We start from the raw sequence: 21,214 nt of genomic DNA on the forward strand, positions 1-21,214 counted from the left end.
AAAACCCAAAGAAACAAGAATATATGTGTCAAATACACCAGGTTCCACCCATAGGTATTCCCCAAGTATTTTGACATGTGTTGAATAGACCAGGTTCCGCCCACAAGTATTCCCCAAGTATTTCAACAATTGTCGAATTGTGTTCTGACTTGCGTTGAAAACAGGTAACTTTTTTGTTTTGTCAAATTTGTAGGTGAAAATGCTCTAATTTTGGAAAATCAGAGTTTTGTACCCTTTTCAGATAAAAGTTCAAACTTCTCATCAAACAGTTAGATTCCTAGATGTTTTTCCTACATACTGAAACCCTTTTCAAACCAAAAGTCTTTAAATTAGGACTTCTGGAGTAGGAAAACTGTTGTTTTTTTTTTACAAAAACTGTAAAATCATTGGTACCTTTACCCTATTAGAATAGAGCTAGGTTCAGTTATGAGATTGAGCAGCCTGTGCTGGGCATGGGGGTTGGGGGAAGTGGAGGGGAGATATGTACTGCAACATTAGGCATGAATCTGGCTGAAAAAAGCCTAGTGCATATGCCATTTACCCTTACCCCTCCTGAAAGCTTGTTTACACTATGCTACTGTTATCTGCAGGTGCTCATTGCTGACAGTTTTAGTAAAAGCCAAGCACTTATACTTATGACTGTTTATTCTGTGTTTATTGTTTATAATGTATTGTGTAATGTTTTTAAATTCACCAAGTAGCATGTTTGCTAAATAGTTACTTTTCTTCACTACTGCTTGAATAACATTTACTTTAATTGTACCCCCTCTCCCCCCAATAAAAATACTTTAGCTATGCTCCTGCCTGTGATGTAGTCTATGTAATCTTATAATCCTCAGAAATGAGATAGGGGTAGACAAGGTAGCTACACAATACCTTCCTGGAAAATATTTTTGTTCCTGGATTCATCTCTGCAACTGTTGAGTGTTCAGAGGAGCCAACACCAGGTCAAAGAAGGGCTCAGACCATTTCCTTCTTGCTGCCACATTAAAGCAGAAGCTATCAAACCATAAAAAGGTTAGACTACCCCCTAGATAGAACACTGAGAAAATCGAAATCCCAAAAGTCAGGGCTGAGTTTGACATGGAGTTGAGGATCCATTTTCTAGCCCTGAAACAAACACAGCAAGAAAATGAGAGTCCAGAAGAAGTCATAGAGAATAAATGGTTGATGATCAAGCATATTATACAAGATGTTACTGCTTAAGTCCTTGGAAAGAGAAAAAAAAGGTACAAAAAAGTGGTGTACTGCTGAAACACTCACTGTCCTGCATGAGAAGAAAAACACATCGAACAAGATGGTATTCAGAGAGCTCCATAGAAAGTAAAACCTCTTGCTCCCCCTCTCCAGGCATTTTGGCTAGTAATGAGCCTGCTTTCTATTACTCTTTTCAAACTCTACTCCTATATTAAATAAAAGTTTTTTCAACTGAAAGTAGAGAGTAATATTAAAGCTTAAAACAAACAGAAATTATTACGTATACAAGGGGGGTTGCCCTCTCCTCAACACCTCGCTCTTCACACTAAAGTTTTTTGGCATTTTTTAAAAAGTTACTTATTCTAATTAAATGATCCTTGTGTTTCAGGAGTTGTTTTTAAAGAATTATGACAAAATTTAAACTTTGGTGTAAAGAGCAAGGTGTTGAGGAGGGGGCAACCCCCCTTGTATTTGTAATAATTTTAGTTTGATTTAAGTTTTAATATTGCTCCTTACTTTCAGTTGAAAAACCTTTTTTTTCATTTGATATAGGAGTAGAGTTTGACAAGAATAGTAGGAAAAATTATCAAAAAGTAAGCCAAAAACATATTGCAACAACCAGCTTAAGAAGATGCTCTGTTTTTGAAGGTGTCTTTGTCTATGGAAATGAACAGAGGTAATGTTAAAATTTACAGACAAAAAGCATTGTCAAATTTGAGGAATTAGTTTTACTTGTTTATTTTCATGATTTGGTTTGACAACACTGACAAAATTGAGACACTCCTCTAAAATCTTCCAAATTTTTATACAACCCAAAGGATAATGTTAGAAAATTAGGATTTTCAATTATGAATAGACCTAAGAAGAGTACAGGGGGCAAAAATGTTTTATTTTGATGTCCTTGTACTTCAGGCAAAGACCTAATATTATTAGGCTCATCTGAGGGTAAAATTGTATTGAGAAAACGAGGTGGTGTTGTCTCTGTGAGCAGAGTTGTAATTTAATGCCTTTTAAGCTACATGGGCTGTATGGCCCCAGAAGTGTTCAGGGTGGGGGGGGGCATCCAATGCAAGCTATAATTTTTCACTTTGATTTGGGTTTTATTTGCTTATATGTGAGACAAGGAAAGAGGGGGCTGTAATACATTTTGTCTGAAACACAACCAACCCTAGAACAGTTATAGCCCTAGCCCATATGCATTTAAGATGGGGTCTGTATTTTGGGTTGATGCAAATTCATCAGAATAGCAGACATAAATTATTTGCACAAAAATTATGCACTACAATGGATATACATATATAAAGTCTGAGCTGCAGAAGTTTGCAGACATGTGACAGACACTGTGCAATCTCCTTGGCTGTGCAATCATTGCTAAAATAATTACACCTTCAAAATAAGGCTCACAAACATTTAGTAAAATTTTCTGTTTTTTGTTTGTATCTTTAAGCCTTCACTGATAGTAGACCTGCCCTAGTCTTCGTTTCTGTCTTAGTCTTGAAATTCTGTGGTTCTTTTTTTATATAAGCATATATATATATATATATATATATATATATATATATATATATATATATATATATATATATATATATATATATATATATTTACATGTAAACAAAGTATGTACTAACTCATAATTTTGTTTCAGATATTTCTGTACCGAAAAATTCCTCCAAATAAAGGACTTATTTATAATCATGGCAGTGTCAAGACGACTTTCAAAAGTAAGTTGGTGTCAATTTTTAATATGTTTAATGAGTTTTATTATTACAGAAGTTTGTGGTCTTCTTACCTTATGAAGATGAAGAAGAAACAACCTGTCAGATGCCTGATACAAAAAAAACATAGTGTTTTGTGAGGACCAGTGACATTATTGCTTTTTTCTTTCCCTCAAAATTCAAAGTCCCGTTCCCATGGCCATAATCAGGGAGGGGAGGCATTGGATTTCACCCCCCGGGGATATTTTTCCGAATCGGAAAAATGTATATAAACAAATTTTTGATGCGTTTTTTTATAGTCTTTAATTGTACCCCCTCCCCCCCCCAAAAAAAAACGAAAATCCTGGATGTGCCCTTGCCCATTCCTCCTTCCAAATATATTCCGAAATTTTTGAATTAGTAAGGATGTATTCAGCAAGCTGCTGATGCTTGCAACCGAAAATGAGGTTTATTGCTCATCTTTAAGCAAAGAAAAAAAGACACATATTATTTTGTGAACATCCAAAAGCCAACTAACTAATCTGACAGGGAAACTGTTATGTCAACCAGCCTATATAATGCATTTTTGTTACGTTCTACAAGTTGAGCAAACATTTCTGAAGAGGGGTCAAACCCATTACCCCCTTCCCATCCATCCTGGAGACAGCCTTGAACAACAGCCATGGTTTCGTTTAAACAAATGTACTTTTACTAAGTACATTGTTTCCAGTGGTGTCAATTGATGACAGTTTAGGGGGGGGGGGCAATCTTGCTGTTTATTTTAATTTTTTCAGTGCAAATACTAAAAAAGCCATTTTCAATGAAGATACCCCCAACAAAAGGTTAATTTTGAAATCTAGGGGGTAGCATGTATAATAATTGTTATAATATAATTATAATATTTTATTATATGATTATAATAAAATAAAATTGTTTTATATATATATATATATATATATATATATATATATATATATATATATATATATATATATATATATATATATATATATATATATATATATATATATATATATATAGTATATATTATGTAAATTTTATCTTAATTTGTCGAAAAATTGATTCTCCTTTCAGGATTTGGTTTAGAGTATAAAACTAAATAATCAATCTTTTACAATTGCTGATAATGGTCACCAATCATCTAACAGTGCCTCATTCAATGAATAAAATTCATTCATTCCTTTTTTCAAATAAAATTCACTCCTTCAGTTCATTTATTCAATGCTCCAATTTTTAATTCAATGCATTCATTCAGTGAAAACAAAAATTATTCAGTATTTTTCATTCATTGAATGTTTGGTATCAAGCACGTTGGAAGACGGAGGGATATTTGTTCGTTGTTTAGAGGATTTGTCTACAAATAGACCTTTTTGACTGACCATATATCAAACAACAAGCTGTAAAAAAAAATATAGTTCTATCCCGCTTTCTAGGGCTATAATGTGACTAAGGTTGAGATGGGACACGCTTTGTGGATGAAGGATGACAGATTGCCAGAGATCGTCCTGTTCGACCATCCGTTTAGGCCCAAACGAAAAGCAGGTGGTCCACAAATGGGGAGGGAAGAGGTTACGCGGATTTAGAGAAAATTGCAACTTCATGCGACGGGGTAAAGAGTGAAGCTTCGAATACATTACAACAGAGAAGGAGTATGTGCAACCTCAGATGGTTTGGTGCTGTAATAAGTTGTTAGTTGTAGTAGCAGCATCTCTTGCAGTATAAATATCTGAATATATATAAGTATCTGTATAAAAACATAAAAATTAATTAAATATGGTTAACTCTCCATTTTTCTTATAGGATTTAGTAAATGAAAATATTGAGAGAAAAACAGGTATAATAATTAAATGAAGCAGTGGAACAAAAAGAAAAAAAACACAAACTTTAAATAATAGAGATCCGAATATTTTGACTCCACGTCTGGGAGCCTTTATAAACGGGGAAAAAAAATGAGTAAAGCTAAATTAAACACGACATATAAAGAAAACAAATAAATAAAACCCACATCTTAATAATTTCTAAATATCACTGCAATCCCTAAAAATAGCCTGAATAAGCAGATTGTCTCTGGTACAATAGATTGTTTCTGGCATAATTTCAATTTTGAACTGAGATCTTGCAAAAAATGAACTATTATATTTATTTGAAAAAAATTACATATGCCCTATGTTGTGGCCCATGATTGAAATTACAATGTTAAAATCTATATGAACTATTGAGGAAATCTAAGGTTATACATGGCAACAGGTCAAGGAAACTTATATATTATATATTTAGGTGTTTCCAAAGACCACACTGCCTATCCATGACGTATAAATAACGTCATGGATAAGGATGTATAAATTTTTTTATTTGTTAACTGCAGTCTGCTGCCTGCAGTCTGTAGTCTGTAGTTAGCTGCAGTCTGTTGGTTGTCTTTTCTTCTCCATCTTTTTCTTACAGGAATTACAAGATATTAAAAGCACAGGATTGAAGTTCTTTCGTGACATTCAGGTCAGTGAAGAAAATTTGCTGGTGTGGAATGGATTACTTTTACCGGTAAGACTTTCCACTGGAGAAAGAATTTATACACACATAATTCTTTCATTCCACTAGAAATGAATGCAACCGCTACCGACGATTCTTGTAAACACGGTGGCTAGACTTCTTAAGAGATCTTTTTTTTGGAAAAGTACAAGTGTATCTAGTTCGGTCTATGGATTAACAGAGCTTATTGACTATTAAGATCCTCGCGTCGGCTTTCCAATAGCTGGGATTTAACCCGGGGACCTATATTGCCAAGTGCCGCCAGAATCAATTGATTGTCCCGCCAGAGGCTCGAACAACTGTATTTGAAAAGGTGCATTAATTTGAGGGTTGCTCTATTTGGCAGTACGGGACCGAGGGATCTATCCCCGCTGCGGGAAGGTTGGGCAACGGGCTTGCTACTTGTCCCTGTAAAAAAAGACGGATATACAGCAACTGAAATGTCGCTTTGACGTCCTTTGCGCCAGCCATGGCTCTCGAGAATCTTCGCTGTTTTTTTCTTATTATTTTTGAAATAAGACACATCAAGAACTACACGGCATGCGAAAGGGTATAGTCTGTTTGTCAAAATCAACAAGAACAATTAATTTTTTTTTAATTCATACAACTGCATATTGCCACAAATTTAGAGTTATAACCTAAAAGGAGTGTAGAAGCCGTATATCATATCGTCTGACGAATAAATATTTTCGAGTTAGCGAATATTTGGCTCACTTCTGTCCTGGATAAATGTTGAAATTGGGTGTCTTGTTTGGACGGACTTTCAAATGAAGTTTTTTTTTCTTTCATCAAGAAATTTTCTGTAAAGAGTTTTGGAAGTCCAATTTAGATTATCTAATCTACTAGAATTTAAATATTGTAATTGTGTAAAAAAAATTACGTCTTTTGTCTTAATGAATAGTGGTGTCGTTCGAAAAAAATTAGCGTATTCTGTCTAAAAAAAAGAGCAATGTTGAGTGAAAAAACTCGGCGTCTAATAAAATAGCAATTTCACAAGAAAAAAAATTCTAAATGAATAGTGACGTCACGTGGACATCTTGTCTAAATAAATAGTGACGTCATTTGAAGAAAAATGACGTACTTTGTCCAAACAAAGAGCAACGATGCAAAATTAGTTTTTTTTTTTGTTTAAATAAGTAGCGATTTTGGAGGGGGAAAAATCTTCCGTTCAAATAAATAGCGATTTTCCGTGAAAAAATTTTACTTTTTTGTTCTAAATAAACAGTAACGTCGCGCGAAAATTTTGACGACTTCTATTCAGATAAACAGCGACGTCAATGAAAAAAAAATGACGTATCTTCCTCTAAATAAATAGCTAAGTTGCGTAGAAAAATTTGATGTCTTTTGCATGAATAAATATTGACGTTACGTGAGAGAATTTGGTACTTTGTGTCTAAATTTACAACAATGTCACATGAAAATTGTCACGTTAAAACTCTTTAGCTTTATTACTTATTTAGCTAAAGAATTATTCTCTTTAGCCTATTTAAATTCAATTTTGAAATAATTTTATTAATTTTGTTTCTTCTTGAAATCTACCCTAAATTGTAACTAAATTGGACTTTGGGGAAATATCGAAGTGCATATTCGCAAGCGAATTAACGAAGCCAGCTTAGCTTTTCACCTGATATTCGCAACTAGCAGGAAGCTGTCAGACCAACATTTGCAAGAAGACAGGAAGTGTATCTAGGCCACCAATGGAAACTATTTCTTGCTTTTCGGTTTTACTGCCAAACCCAAATTATCAAACTCATTTGAAGTCTGAAGCTGAGCATGGATTTTGGAAAAAATTGTCTATATACCCATAAACATTGTGATATCCTTTCTTAAAATTTTATCTCCAAACAACTTCTGAGGGTTTTCGCGGGGTCAGTCCCAAACTGACATAAATAAACGCGAAACGTATGTGGTATGAAAGGACATGTGTTCCTAGTTTCGTGCATGAGTTCAATGTTAACCTTCGATAAACTGTGTATTTGTTCGTTTTTTTTATCTGCATGACAGATAGATAGATTTATTATTAAACCAAGCAAGGCTATACAACACAATATTCGATTATTTAAGTCACAACGTAGTAACATAAATCTATTCTCCTCTCCCGGCAAAAACGACAATAACGAAAAGAACTTAAATTACTCTCCTTTCCTTACCCCATCAATATCATGCATACAATTTTTTTTCTCATTATAAACCTAACAAGGTCATACAACATAGTATTCTATAATACACATCACAAAAAAAATAACATAAATAATAATCATCTCCCCCCCCCCCACAAATAAAAGTGTTACTTTCCTTTCTTTATCACTTCATTAACATGTTTACAAACCTGGATGATTGTCCTTTTTAAAGTTGTCTGCAGGATCTCCGAGAACTTACGGGTATCACATTCAAAAAATTTACTTCTTAAATCAGAAAGCTGCTGACACTCAACCTGAATGTGTGTCACATCCTCAACTCCTGTATTGCATCTGGGATAAGTATCTGAGGCCACCCTTTTCCTTTCAAAACTATGTTTTATTGACTCAAACCGTATGACGCAAACCGTGGTTTGGTAATAACCAACCATTAAAGTTTTTTTTTTAGAATAAAATGATTTGATCTGATTCTATAAAACAGACCTACAAAGCAGCGTTTTATTTTATTTTATGAATCCAGAACTTGATGAAATGAATACTATTTCTGAAAATATTGAAGAATTATATCTGAGACACAGTTTCTAATGCCATTTTATTGACAAATTATGTTGATGAGGACAAAGTAAGCATGGTTGATTTCCAAATAACTTGCTTTTTCAGTTGGAATAGCTTAAGGCGTGTTCCCAGTCCGACGAAAAGTTAATAATATTTAATAAAACTGTTATATTTCGTCCTAGGCAAGAGTGAATTATCAGCCGGTACGATTGAAGATTAAATTCAAATTAAATTTTAACGAATATGGTTAACTAGCACCTTTACGGAACAAACTTTTGTACCTTCATCATCAGAGTGGGAAAAATGGGACAAATGAGGCAAATGACCAAACTAATGAGTATGAGGAATATGAGCCCTTGTGCAGGGAAAATGGTGGAAAATAGTTAATAAACCGTTCCAGGTTCGCAGTCAATTCGTATTAAATTTGAAGTAAATACGAATTAATTTGCATTTTGGACCGGGAACACGCCCTTAAATCTTTCTTCTTCTTCTTCTATTTAACAGCAGGCGGGCTTTTCAGAAATCTTTTTCGAAATAACTTAAATCTTCTTCTTCTTCTTCAAATGACTTCCTTTTTTCAGTTGATAATCGTCATAGTTTTAATATTATACAAAAAAAAATCTTGTTTGAAAATAATTAAAATGGAAGTCATGTTCATTGGCCACAATTTGTAACTATGTTTCATATTTAAGTTCTTGAACAAAGACTACTCCCGCACAAAGATTAACAACCTTTTTCTACATGTTCGTTCGTGTTTTCAAGGATTTCAGGAAGGGTGGTGTGAATTATTTTGGCTTAAGAGATTCATCAGTTGTATTTTTGACTTTGTTCTTTATTTTATTTTATCTTTGTTTACTGGACAGGTAAAGTAAGTGAAAACTACACTCAAAATAGGGGGTTGGTCCCTTAGGTCCACGACAGAGGAGAGGTTCCTGTCACGAAGACTGTTCCCACAAAAAGCTGATTTTAACTAATAAAAACTAATTTTAAATTATTTATTCAATTAATTAACCAATTAAATTAATTAAATTGAATTTTTAGCTTTTTTTAATTTCAGTTTTCAATTTATAAATAAAATTTTTTAAATTAAGATTAAATAAGCCTACTAAAAGTAATTTCCTCTCTCCTATTAAATTGTGAAAGCACGAGATATATTCATTCATCTTTATTGTGCTGATATAGAAACCTTCTCTTTTTTTTAGAGGGCTGAATGGGCAGTATTGGATGTGGGATTTCGAAGAGGGTGTGTGGGTGTTTTTTTTTTTTTTTTTTTTTTTTTTTTTTATGTGCTGTTTTATTTGTTTTTTTTTTTTGATAGTCAGATTTCTTAATGTTGTTCTATCTATATATATTGTTTTTTCGCTCGACGGGCTTATATAAAGAAAGACTTGATGAAATATATATTTAAATTGCGCCCAAGCCAAGGGGTGTCCTCCGTAGATCCGCCTCGGGTGAGATTTCTGTTACAAACGGTATTGCCACAGAAACCTTAAAACTGATTTCCGTTTTCCTTCAAAAGTATGAAAGTACAAGATATCCCCCTTCATTTTGACGCCACGATGTAAAAACCCTGCTCTTTTCTTAGAGCCAAGTTGGCAGCGATGGATCTAGAATTTTTGGGTGGGTCTAGTTGTGTTTTTTTGGCTTCAGACTCTTTGGCTAGATTTTTGAGAACTTTTTTTTGGTTGATAGTTCTGTACTGTACTCATAAAATTTTTTAGGAAAGTAGGTAAAAGTGCATCCATATCAATAACCCCCTCCCTCCAACTCAGGATCTGCCACTGGTCATAGGTCGGCTTTTTGCTCCCTTGACCTTGGTCTTTCCCAGCTTGTCACTCATCAAATGCTCTTCTTTTTCAGGACCATCCTCCATACAACAAAGGTGCATTTAGAATTGAGCTGACGTTTCCTCAAGAATACCCATTTAAACCTCCAAGGATCTTATTCAAGACCAAAATTTATCACCCAAACATTGACGAAAAAGGATATGTCTGTTTGCCGGTAGCCGAACCTTCAAATTGGAAGCCAGCGACAAAAATTGAACAAGGTGAAATCTTTAAATTAATCATGTTATATATTATATGTTAATATTTATAATATAATAAGACCAGGTTCTAGCCCCTACTAGTCAATTTTGTATGATGTCATGACGTCATATAGATAATAATACGTCATATAGATAACCCTACAAAAATGAAATTGTTCCACTTTATTGCTGAACCCGTTATTTAATTTACCAATGAGGCTCAACCAAATGACAAAGAAAGCTTGGTTTTAGCTTAATTATTTCTTCAACTTTAAGTTGGTAATGTATAAGGTATCTGTTGGTATCTTATACCAACGGGTATAATGTACCTTACACCCACTGCCCATACTCATAGCATTTGGAAGTATCAAGTCTGTAGCGTTAAGTGTGGAAACGTTATTATTGAAAGAAAGTTCTAAGACTACGTGGGATTGAAGAAACAACGGAAACAAAAATAAGCCGAAGGAAAGGAAAGGCAAAATAAGGAAAGAAGGAAAATTTATAGCCTGTAAACAAATTCAGAAACATTTCATCGTAGCATGGAATAGCAATGGAATAATAATGAAAATAAACATAACAGTGAAACATGAAAATTTGTCATAACTAATTTAGACGTAACAATCGACACAATAGCACAATTCTACATGATAATGGAAACAAAAACGAGTAAAAAGTAGGAATGTATATAGTCTGAAAGCAAATTCATAAACATTCCAGCATAATAATTATGTAATAATGGAAAAAAATTGACATAACAATGAAACGTGAAAATCCGACATAGCACATTTTGACATAATAGTTGATACAAGCAATTTGACAAGACACTGAAAACGAAAACAGTGTAGTGAAGTGAAATCTATGGCCCGTCAACAAATTGGGAAAGATACGGATATTTGGACCAACACTTCTATGAAGACGTCTTCAGTGGAATACAGAGGCGGTTTTAGGAGGAGGGGCAGAGGGAACACGCCCCTGGTGCAGAAATTTTAAGGGCGCAAAATTTCAAATAAATAATCTAGCGGTTATTTGCAATTTTTGAAATTTCATTTTTATCAAAATAATGTAGAGAGCACAGTTGGCAGTAAATATAAGGTAATTGAATCCGAAATTTTAATTTTTTTCCGTATCTTCATCACCTAATCTAACGAGATAATTAATAATTTTGCAGAGACTAAAATAAGAATCGTCAGGTTTAAATAAATGGAAAATTTTGTTAAAATTTAGCGTAAACATTTTTGGGAGGGGCGGTAATCAGATTTTGCAAGAGAGGCCAAAACCGCCACTGGTGGACGGCTTTGAAAAACAGAAAATAGCGCAGAGGAGAAAGAAATATATAAAAAAAGAAACCAATTATTAAAAAGTGAAACGAAAGAAAGCGTAGAAAATATGGTAATCAGGGAGGGGGTAAACCAAGATTTTGCCCTGAGTGCAAGAAAGGCCAGAACCAATCTCAATTAGGTGTAAGCTAATGTACAAGTATTCGTCTTATTTACGAACCGAATCCATTATACCGTAGTTGTTTGCAATAGCTTTTAAACTCGTTTTTCTGCTCGTCTTTTTTGTAATTTTTTAACTACATCCAATTTTTTCAAATTTTTTTTTTAAATTATTTTGTTCAATTACTTCTAGGTTTTACCAGTATATGCACTTCCCATGGCAGTACCATGGCAGTACTGGCAGTACTATGGCAGTAATAATTTAATATAAAATTCCCCCTCTCATATAGCTCCCCTTCCAGCCCCCTTAATATTTTTCGTTAACCGTCTGCTGACTGAAATTAAAGACCCCTGAAGGTTGAAAGCCTTTTGCGTAAGTTGGAGAGTTTCAAAATGCATGACAACCAATATTTTGCTGCTAAATTTGTATGAACTTTCAGACTGATATTAAACCCTAAATGGGGCACAGCAAAAAGGATAAAATAAACACTATTGTAGAAGACCTGACAGCGCAGGAGTGAGAATACTTGCCTGTGGTCGTGATAAATGAGGTCTGAATCTTAGATAAGATAAATTTTAATCTTAGAAAAAATTAAATCATTTTTTTTTTTACTAAAAGAAGGCTGAGATTCCAAAATAATTTATGTGAAATATATATATATATATATATATATATATATATATATATATATATATATATATATATATATATATATATATATATATATATATATATATATATATATAAAATACAACAAAAGAAATAAAAAAATACCAAAAAACGAATTTACATAACATTCAAATAGAACTACAACTAAGAAATTTGATTTTGAAAAACACCCCTGCTGAGTACCTATTTAAACACAAATACATATTCTAAATTTATATACATACATATATATATATATATATATATATATATATTATATATATATATATATATATATATATATATTCGTCGTTTGTTCCTTTTTTTTCTCTTGTGTGTTAGTTTTCGTTTTCTTTAGATGATTTGTTTCTTTAATTGTTTCTTTTTCCTTTTTTTGAAAAACGCTCCCGGACGTGGAGTCGAAATATTCGCATTATTATTTAAAGTTTTGTTGCTATTTTTTTTATCTTTTGTTTTGTTTAACCTTTTATTTTTTATATAAATTAAGAAAAAGAAAGAAATAAAGTCGTTTTCAAAATTTACTAAAAATTAGAAAAAATATTTTTCTCGAGAATCCATGAATGTTCCTTGAGTTAAATTCAAACTCAAGGAATTCCTTAACTCAATGCTGACTCCTTAAATCAATTCAAAAATGAGTCAAATTCCTTAACTCAATTCTTTGTGTTTTTTTAGAAACAAAAGACTTTCTTTTAAAGCGTTCCACTTGCAAAAACGACGCTTTATTTATGTTAATAACTAGGTATATTCAAGGTCATGTCAGGGGGGGGAGGCATCTTGTTTGTCCGAGAATTTATACATGATGAAAAAAAAACAGACCTTAAGCGAGGTACTAGGAGTCAAATTCAGATTTTTATGTCGTTCATAAAATATGTCCTCATGCTAGCGAATATTTGTTTCACTTCCTCGTTCTGGAAAAATTATTGAAGGTTTTCTATTGAAGCTTATTGCTCTTCAAACTTACTGCCTTAAATATTCATGATATGATTTATAGGAAATATCCCAGTTCTCCTCCCTCCCCTCCCTCAGTCCCACCCCCACAGTCAATTTGTCTAGTAAAAAAATTAACAAAAAAATGCAAAATAAATTTGTTTAGTAAAATTAAAAAAAATTTTTTTTATTTTTAAAAAAAAAAAAATTTGTTTAAATAAAATAGATTGCATAGGTAACGCGTTAGGCTAGAAAAGATATTCCTGAATTTTTCCGTAAAATTTCCACGTTGTGGTTTAAGGTATAAATTCCAGTTCTCCCTCCCACCTCAACCCCTTTCAACTATTTAACAAATACTACATAAATTTATACTAAATACTAAATTTATACTAATAAATTAAATTTATTTATTGTTATTTTATTATACTAATAAATTTATTTAATTAATAATAAATTTATTTGATTTATTTATTATATATATACATTTATTAAATTATTATATTAAATAAATTTATTTATTATTAAAAAATAGATAAATTAAATAAAATTTATAAAATAAACTTATACTTATACTAAGTACAAATACTAAATAAATAAAAGAACAATGTAAGATTTCATTACAAATAGGGTAGTTTTACACATTTTGATTTCTCTTCGCTTCCCGGACATCCTTAGGATATATGTCTTAGCGTAAGCGAATATTTATTCCGCTATATCCCAATGGAATAATAGAAAAAAAACAACTGAAGGGTTTTGTTTCTAATGTCGATAATATTTTGAGAAGGGTTAGTTTAAGAAGGGTGATATTTCAAATGTTTGTTCGTAATATTATTATTTAATGGCGCTATTTGCGTCCTCCCCACCTCTTTTAAATTACTTAGAAAATAAGGATTAATACTAAATAAGTTACTTCTAAATATTATTCTTATACACAATTTTATTACGAATGGGCTGTTACGAACTTCGCAGAAATTTGTTCCGTGCTTTGCCAGCCAGTTTTAACGTCACCGAGGAATATGTCTTTATGTTGATTAACGCTGAATAACGATAATAATGGCTATTACGAACTTGGCAGAGATTAGTTCCGTGCTTTGCCAGCCAGTTTTAACATCACCGAGGAATAGGCCTTTTATGTTGATTAACGCTGAATAACGATAATAATGGCTATTACGAACTTGGCAGAGATTAGTTCCGTGCTTTGCCAGCCAGTTTTGACATCACCGAGGAATAGGTCTTTATGTTGATTAACGCTGAATAACGATAATAATGGCTATTACGAACTTGGCACAGATTAGTTCCGTGCTTTGCCAGCCAGTTTTAACGTCACCGAGGAATATGTCTTTATGTTGATTAACGCTGAATAACGATAATAATGGCTATTACGAACTTGGCAGAGATTAGTTCCGTGCTTTGCCAGCCAGTTTTGACATCACCGAGGAATAGGTCTTTATTTTGATTAACGCTGAATAACGATAATAATGGCTATTACGAACTTGGCACAGATTAGTTCCGTGCTTTGCCAGCCAGTTTTAACGTCACCGAGGAATAGGTCTTTATGTTGATTAACGCTGAATAACGATAATAATGGCTATTACGAACTTGGCACAGATTAGTTCCGTGCTTTGCCAGCCAGTTTTAACGTCACCGAGGAATATGTCTTTATGTTGATTAACGCTGAATAACGATAATAATGGCTATTACGAACTTGGCAGAGATTAGTTCCGTGCTTTGCCAGCCAGTTTTAACATCACCGAGGAATAGGCCTTTATGTTGATTAACGCTGAATAACGATAATAATGGCTATTACGAACTTGGCACAGATTAGTTCCGTGCTTTGCCAGCCAGTTTTAACGTCACCGAGGAATATGTCTTTATGTTGATTAACGCTGAATAACGATAATAATGGCTATTACGAACTTGGCAGAGATTAGTTCCGTGCTTTGCCAGCCAGTTTTGACATCACCGAGGAATAGGTCTTTATGTTGATTAACGCTGAATAACGATAATAATGGCTATTACGAACTTGGCAGAGATTAGTTCTGTGCTTTGCCAGCCAGTTTTAACGTCACCGAGGAATAGGTCTTTAGGTTGGTGGATATTTGTTTCCCTACGGTTTTGACTCAGAGCTGAAAGACTATGCGTCGATGACCTGTTCCAAAATTTCAAATTTCAGCGTTTTCTTTAGAACTTATAGTTTGTCTAAGAACTAGTTGAACTACTATTACGGTTTATTTCCATTTTTTTTTTCAAGTGACGCCATCTAAGAAATTTCTCTGACAAATTTGCTAAAAAAAAAATTGTTTGGTTTTTCTTTTTTATTCAGTAAATTTTTTAATAATTAAATGGTCAGGTGAGAAAGCATTGACAAGGGGGTTAGAATTAGTTGCTTATTTGCATAACATTTTGTATGCAATACGCATAGATTGAAAGAGCTATTTAAGGAAAGTGAAGACAAAAACAAATGAAAACACAGATTATTCCAATATAATATTTAGAAAAAAGTTAACTATCTCACTCGTCTGGTGGAGAATAGAACGACGATAAATATCCTGCATATTCAAAAATATGTTTAAGTATTTAAAATATGTTTAATCCGTGTCATATCAAATGTATTATAATTTAGGTCATTGCATATCGAAGATTCAAATAAACTGAAATAGGCTGAAAGGGGTGATCGTATCGACCCAGTGGCCCTAGACTATCGTGGGAGGGCCCATTGGAACGGAAATTAAAAGTTCTAGTGCCCTTTTTAAGTGACCAAAAAAAAAATGGAGGGCAACTAGGCCCCCTCCCACGCTCATTTTTTCCCAGTCACCTGATCAAAACTTTGAGATAGCCATTTTGTTCAGCATGGTCGAAAATAGGATAACTATGTCTTTTAGGATGAATTAATCCCCCGGAGTCCCCGGGGGGAAAGTTGAAAGTTATGAACTTTACCCAATGTTAACATTTAGTATTGGTTATTGGGAAGTATACAGACGTTTTCAGGGGGGATTTTTTTCTGGTAGGTGTAAGGGGGGGGGGTCGGGGGTTATAGGGGAGGATCTTTCCGTGAAAGAAGTTTCCATGGGGGAAGGGACATTGCTATGAAGGGGGCGCCGGATTTCCCAGCATTATTAAAGAAAATGATCAGTAATTAAATAAAAAAAAAACAAGTTTTTCAACTGAAAGTAAGGAGCAACATCAAAACTTAAAACGATCTGAAATTAGTACATATATGATTGGTTTCATCCCCTAGTAAATACCACGCTCTTTAAGCCAAAGATTTTTTAGTACTGTTATAAGAGCTATTTATTCTAATTAACGGCCTTTGTGATTAATGGGTCATTTTTAAAGAATTGGAACAAAATACGAACTTTAGCTTAAAGAGCAAGGTATTGACTAGGGGGCGAACCCCCTAATATACGTATTAAAAATCTATGAATATAGAAGTTCGTTACGTAAGTTAATTCGTAAGTTACGTATATTTATTACTAATAAAAACGTTCGTAAATAAAATTAAACAAGTTTCGAGAAAGTCATTTAACCAAATAAAAGTAAAACCAATATGCAAATTTTGTTTTAATTATACATATACGGTGCGTCAAAATCAAAACATGCATTAATTCAAAAACGTTCAAAAATTAAATAAAAAAAAAAGTTTTTTTAACTGAAAGTAAGGAACGACGTTAAAACTTAAAACGACCAGAAATGATTCCGTATATGAAAGGGGCTGTCCCCTCCTCAATGCCTCCCTCTTTACGCTAAAGTTTGACTTTCTTACAACTCTATTTTTTTTCAAACAATAAAAAACTTTAGCGTAAAGAGCGAGGCGTTGAGGATGGGACAGCCCCTTTCATATACAGAATAATTTCTGTTCGTTTTAAGTTTTAATGTCGTCCTTACTTTCAGTCAAAAAAAAACTTGTTTTTTTTATTTAATCATTGAAAAGTATCAATATCTACCAATCCGTGTTGGTCTTTAAATGATCCTTATTTGTCGCTACTTTCAGCCTAAAATGGTAAGTAACAAGAGTTACTTACCATTCTGTAGGTAAAAAGACGATCAGAAATTAAATTAAAAAAAAAACAAGTTTTTTGAACTGAAAGTAAGGAGCAACATTAAAACTTAAAACGAACAGAAATTATTCCGTATATGAAAGGGGCTGTCCCCTCCTCAACGCCTCGCTCTTTACGCTAAAGTTTTTTATTGTTTTAAAAAAAAAGTTGTGAGACAGAGTCAAACAGTTGTGAACAGAGTCCTTACTTTCAGTAAAAAAAAACTTGTTTTTTTATTTCATCATTTAAAAGTATCAATATCTACCAATCCGTGTTGGTCTTTAAATGATTCTTATTTGTCACTACTTTCAGCCTAAAATGGTAAGTAACAAGAGTTGCTTACCATTCTGTAGGTAAAAAGAGTTACTTTCCATTCAGTAAGTTAGGGGGCTAAAAATGCCAGTAAAGTGATCAAGATATATCAAAGGGGCTGACATTGTAGTCCGCTCCTCACTTATACTAATACAAACCGTTTTTAATTTTGTGTTATTTGTTGTTTTGGAACGAAAAAAAAATTCATTAATGATAATTGAGTTCTGGAACCCACCCTATGTAAGAATAATAATAAAAAGTAATAGAATAAAAAAAAAGATTCCCTCCTACCCTGATTTTAAAAAAAATTCTTTTTTTGTATCCTTATTAAAAGAAATAGAATAAAAATGCCTTGCCCTCTCTGCTACATTTCCGTGAATTGGTACCATTATTTAAAAGGATCTTAGGTAGAATAAATCTTCTTCAACGATTGATTTGACAATTGTTTGTAGTTCATTTTCGAAATAAATGTGAAAAAGTGTGAGAGAAGATAATATAATAAGTAAAAATGAAGTGGAAAGTTAAAAGTAATGCCAAATACCAAAATTTGAGCTGTAAAATAAATATCAAAGGGACAAGGACTACTAAGACTAGTCCAAATCGATATAAATTTAAGCGATCTAAGCTGTAACATAAATATAAAAGGGATAGGACTACTTAAACTAATCCAAATCAAAATAAATTTAAGCTGTTTAAGCGGTTTAAGCTCGAACATGAATATTTAAGGGACAAGGACTACTTAAACTAGTGCAAACCGAAATAAATTTAACGGTTTAAGTAGTTTAAGCTGTAACATAAATATTAAGGCGACAAGGACCACTAAAACTAGTCCAAATTAAAATAGATTATATGCTGTTTAAGCGGTTTAAGCTTGTACATGAATATTAAAGTGACAAGGATCTTCCTTCTCCCAAAAAGCACAAAATACCGCATCTTTATAGATAGGAGCTCAAATCCTCTATAGCAGGGTTCTCTGATATTTTGAATGTGTTGATGTGATTTTTGTTGAAATCGCCTGACTTTTTTGGGTATTTTCCTCCTTTATTGTAAATCAAGCAAATTAATTCAGGCTCGTAGCTTTTGTTGGGTAACGTTAAACTTAATGAATTTTATTTATTTGAAATCAGTATGAAAAGCCAGTTCTTTTGATGTATAAAAATACTATGCGTCTTTTATGCCAGGATTACTTAAGGAACGGCCGTTGAAGCTGACAGTAACTCCCCCTCACACTTACAGATATATTATGTCGAATGGCAAAAATGTCAAAATAGAGATTAAATCTGCTCTAGTCAAATGTTCATAGTCGCATTCAGTTTTACATTTTTGTTATTATAATAATAACAATAATAATAATAATTTATTATAAGCCAAAAAAACAGGCCATAAAGAACAATATTTTTAATTTCACTCAGCAAAAAAATAACAAAAATATCAAGTTTCTCTCATTGATGTCAATGCTTCATTTACATATTTACATAACTGCCTGATTATCCTTTTTACTGTCGTTTTAAGGATCCCTGGGAACTCCAAGTTCTTTCTTCCCTCAAAATACTTTTCCCTTAATAGAGAAAGTTGCTGGCACTCGGTGAGAATATGGGCCACATCCTCAATACCTAGGTTACATCTGGGGCAAGAGTAATCCGCTATCTGTGGCCACCCTTTTTCTTTCAAATACTCTTTTTCTATTTTTTAGTGGCAGGCAATTCGCTCGGATCCGAAACCAAGTCCTCAATGTCTCCCCCGTTAATCCTAGTTTAAAATAATATTCAAATCCAAATATCTCTTTTACGTGGGAATAAAACTTCAATGTTTCAGATGTTTTAACTGCCTGGGTCCACATTTGGACTTCCTGGTCTTTTGTTCTTTCTATAATCATAGCCAAAAACGGCTCACACTGATCTGAGGGTCCTAGCCCCTCATTCCAAATATAGGATAATCCTAATCCATCTAATCTATATAGTCAGGATTGTAATCTCAAGGGTCCCAGGTGGTGCCCGAGGGCCTTAGTCTTCGAACCCAACAACAATGTCGATAAAGACATATTATGATTCTTCAGAATCAGGCTGAGTAAGAGTATCATCCTTGATACGCACTCACAATCCGTAAATAAATTTAGTAGAAAGGTAGATATGTTACATATTGTTGAAATGGGAAAGTGAAATAAAGTTTTACATCCAACTGTCTGATAGAAGAACTACTTCAATCATTCAAGCAGTATTTTTACAGCGCATTCTACCACTTCCAGACTTTTATAAGGATTGTATTTTTTTTTGGGGGGAGGGGGGTGTGGGAAAAATGGTTTGGGGGAATGAATTTCTCCAAAATTTACCAAGATCTTAGAAAAATAGCTGCGGCCTAAAAATCCCCTTGTTTTGATCCCCCTAAGGACTAGATTTTGTTTGCCGATAAAATAATTATAATCAAATAGCTTATTTAATGTAATTTAAGACTCTGTATAGTTTGCTTTTTAAGGGAAGATATACGAAGTCCTATGGCTTACCAAAGCTTTTCAGAAGGGGTTGGTTTAAATAAACAGAAGAATGAAGTGAGAACATATTAAGGTAGAAATATGAAAATAAAATTGTAGCTACATTGAGTGATCACTAACCCCATTCCGAAATAGGACGAAAAAAAATAAGATATAGCACATAATAGCATAGATATAAAGCAACACAGTTTTTTTTGCAAAGTGGAAACATGGATTTTTTATAGTGTAAGGATCATTCTTGCTTCTTATGTGTGGCTGTTTCTTAATTATCTTCACTGTTCAATGTAGTTGTATCACTGTTCACTGTTCAATGTAACACTGATAAAAATGTGGCACGGCATCAAAAGATCTTAGACAATCGTGATTTGTAGGCATCAATAGACCTAAAATAGGTCCAAGGGGAAAATTTTTTTAATATCTTTTGTACTTTAAAAATTAATTTTTCTTTCAGTTCTACATGCATTATATGACCTTGTAAATAACCCGGAGGCTGACCATCCTCTTAGAACAGAGATTGCTGAAGAGATTATGAAGGATAAGAAGAAATATATGAAAACGGCCGAGGAACACACGAAAAAGCATAGTGAAAAACGCCCTACTGACTAAGCCCCAGTTTGTGATATGGATCAATTTTATATCTTTTTCGAATTTGAGTCTCGTTAATAAAGTCTTGTTCGTGATACAGCAGTCTGATGTTTTCTTACTTTGATGTACAACGGATAGTTTTTACTGTCTTAGGTTATTTTATCTACAATTTTGGGTTATTTTTTGGGGTCTAGAGAAAAAAGAGGCAAAGCCAAGTCCTAAGAAGCGTAAAGAAGACAAAGCCTCTTAGATTATTCTCCTGAATACGGGGTGGTCTTTTCATCACCTGCATTGGTAGGTAATTATGTTTGAGATCGTCTGTTCATTGAGGAATAACGCTAATATTACAGAAGGGAAATTAAATGAATATGAACTTCAGAGAGATAATTTTAATGGAATTATAAATAATCCGGTAGGTAGAGCCCCCAATTTGAATGTTTATGAAAGTTATTGATAGTGTGTTTGTGGAGGAGCTGAGATTTTGGACTCCAGAAGAATTCGTGCCCCACAGTTACCGGCCAGCTCAAAAAAGTTACCGGAAGACAGCCCAAAAAAGTGGACTGGGATTTCGTGTCCAGAATAATTTACATGCCATCCTA

General features: G+C 33.2%; 1 protein-coding gene across 2 annotated transcripts in view; it reads left to right on the forward strand.

Moving 5' to 3' along the window:
• Ubc10 (ubiquitin conjugating enzyme 10) overlaps window positions 1-20,712 on the forward strand; it is a 29,150-nt gene extending 8,438 nt beyond the window's left edge. For both annotated transcript variants that reach the window (XM_089087201.1, XM_089087202.1), the window contains exons 2-5: window positions 2,846-2,921; window positions 5,358-5,453; window positions 9,995-10,181; window positions 20,482-20,712. In XM_089087201.1, the coding sequence (XP_088943327.1) occupies window positions 2,895-2,921; window positions 5,358-5,453; window positions 9,995-10,181; window positions 20,482-20,636 (465 nt within the window). In that variant the 5' untranslated portion in view covers window positions 2,846-2,894 and the 3' untranslated portion in view covers window positions 20,637-20,712. The remainder of the gene's footprint in view (window positions 1-2,845; window positions 2,922-5,357; window positions 5,454-9,994; window positions 10,182-20,481) is intronic.
• The last annotated feature ends 502 nt before the right edge of the window (window positions 20,713-21,214 follow it).

This window comes from Artemia sp. Qi Xiang Cuo, chromosome 3 (assembly GCF_049724085.1).
Source record: "Artemia sp. Qi Xiang Cuo chromosome 3, ASM4972408v1, whole genome shotgun sequence".
Lineage (NCBI taxonomy): Eukaryota > Metazoa > Arthropoda > Branchiopoda > Anostraca > Artemiidae > Artemia > Artemia sp. Qi Xiang Cuo.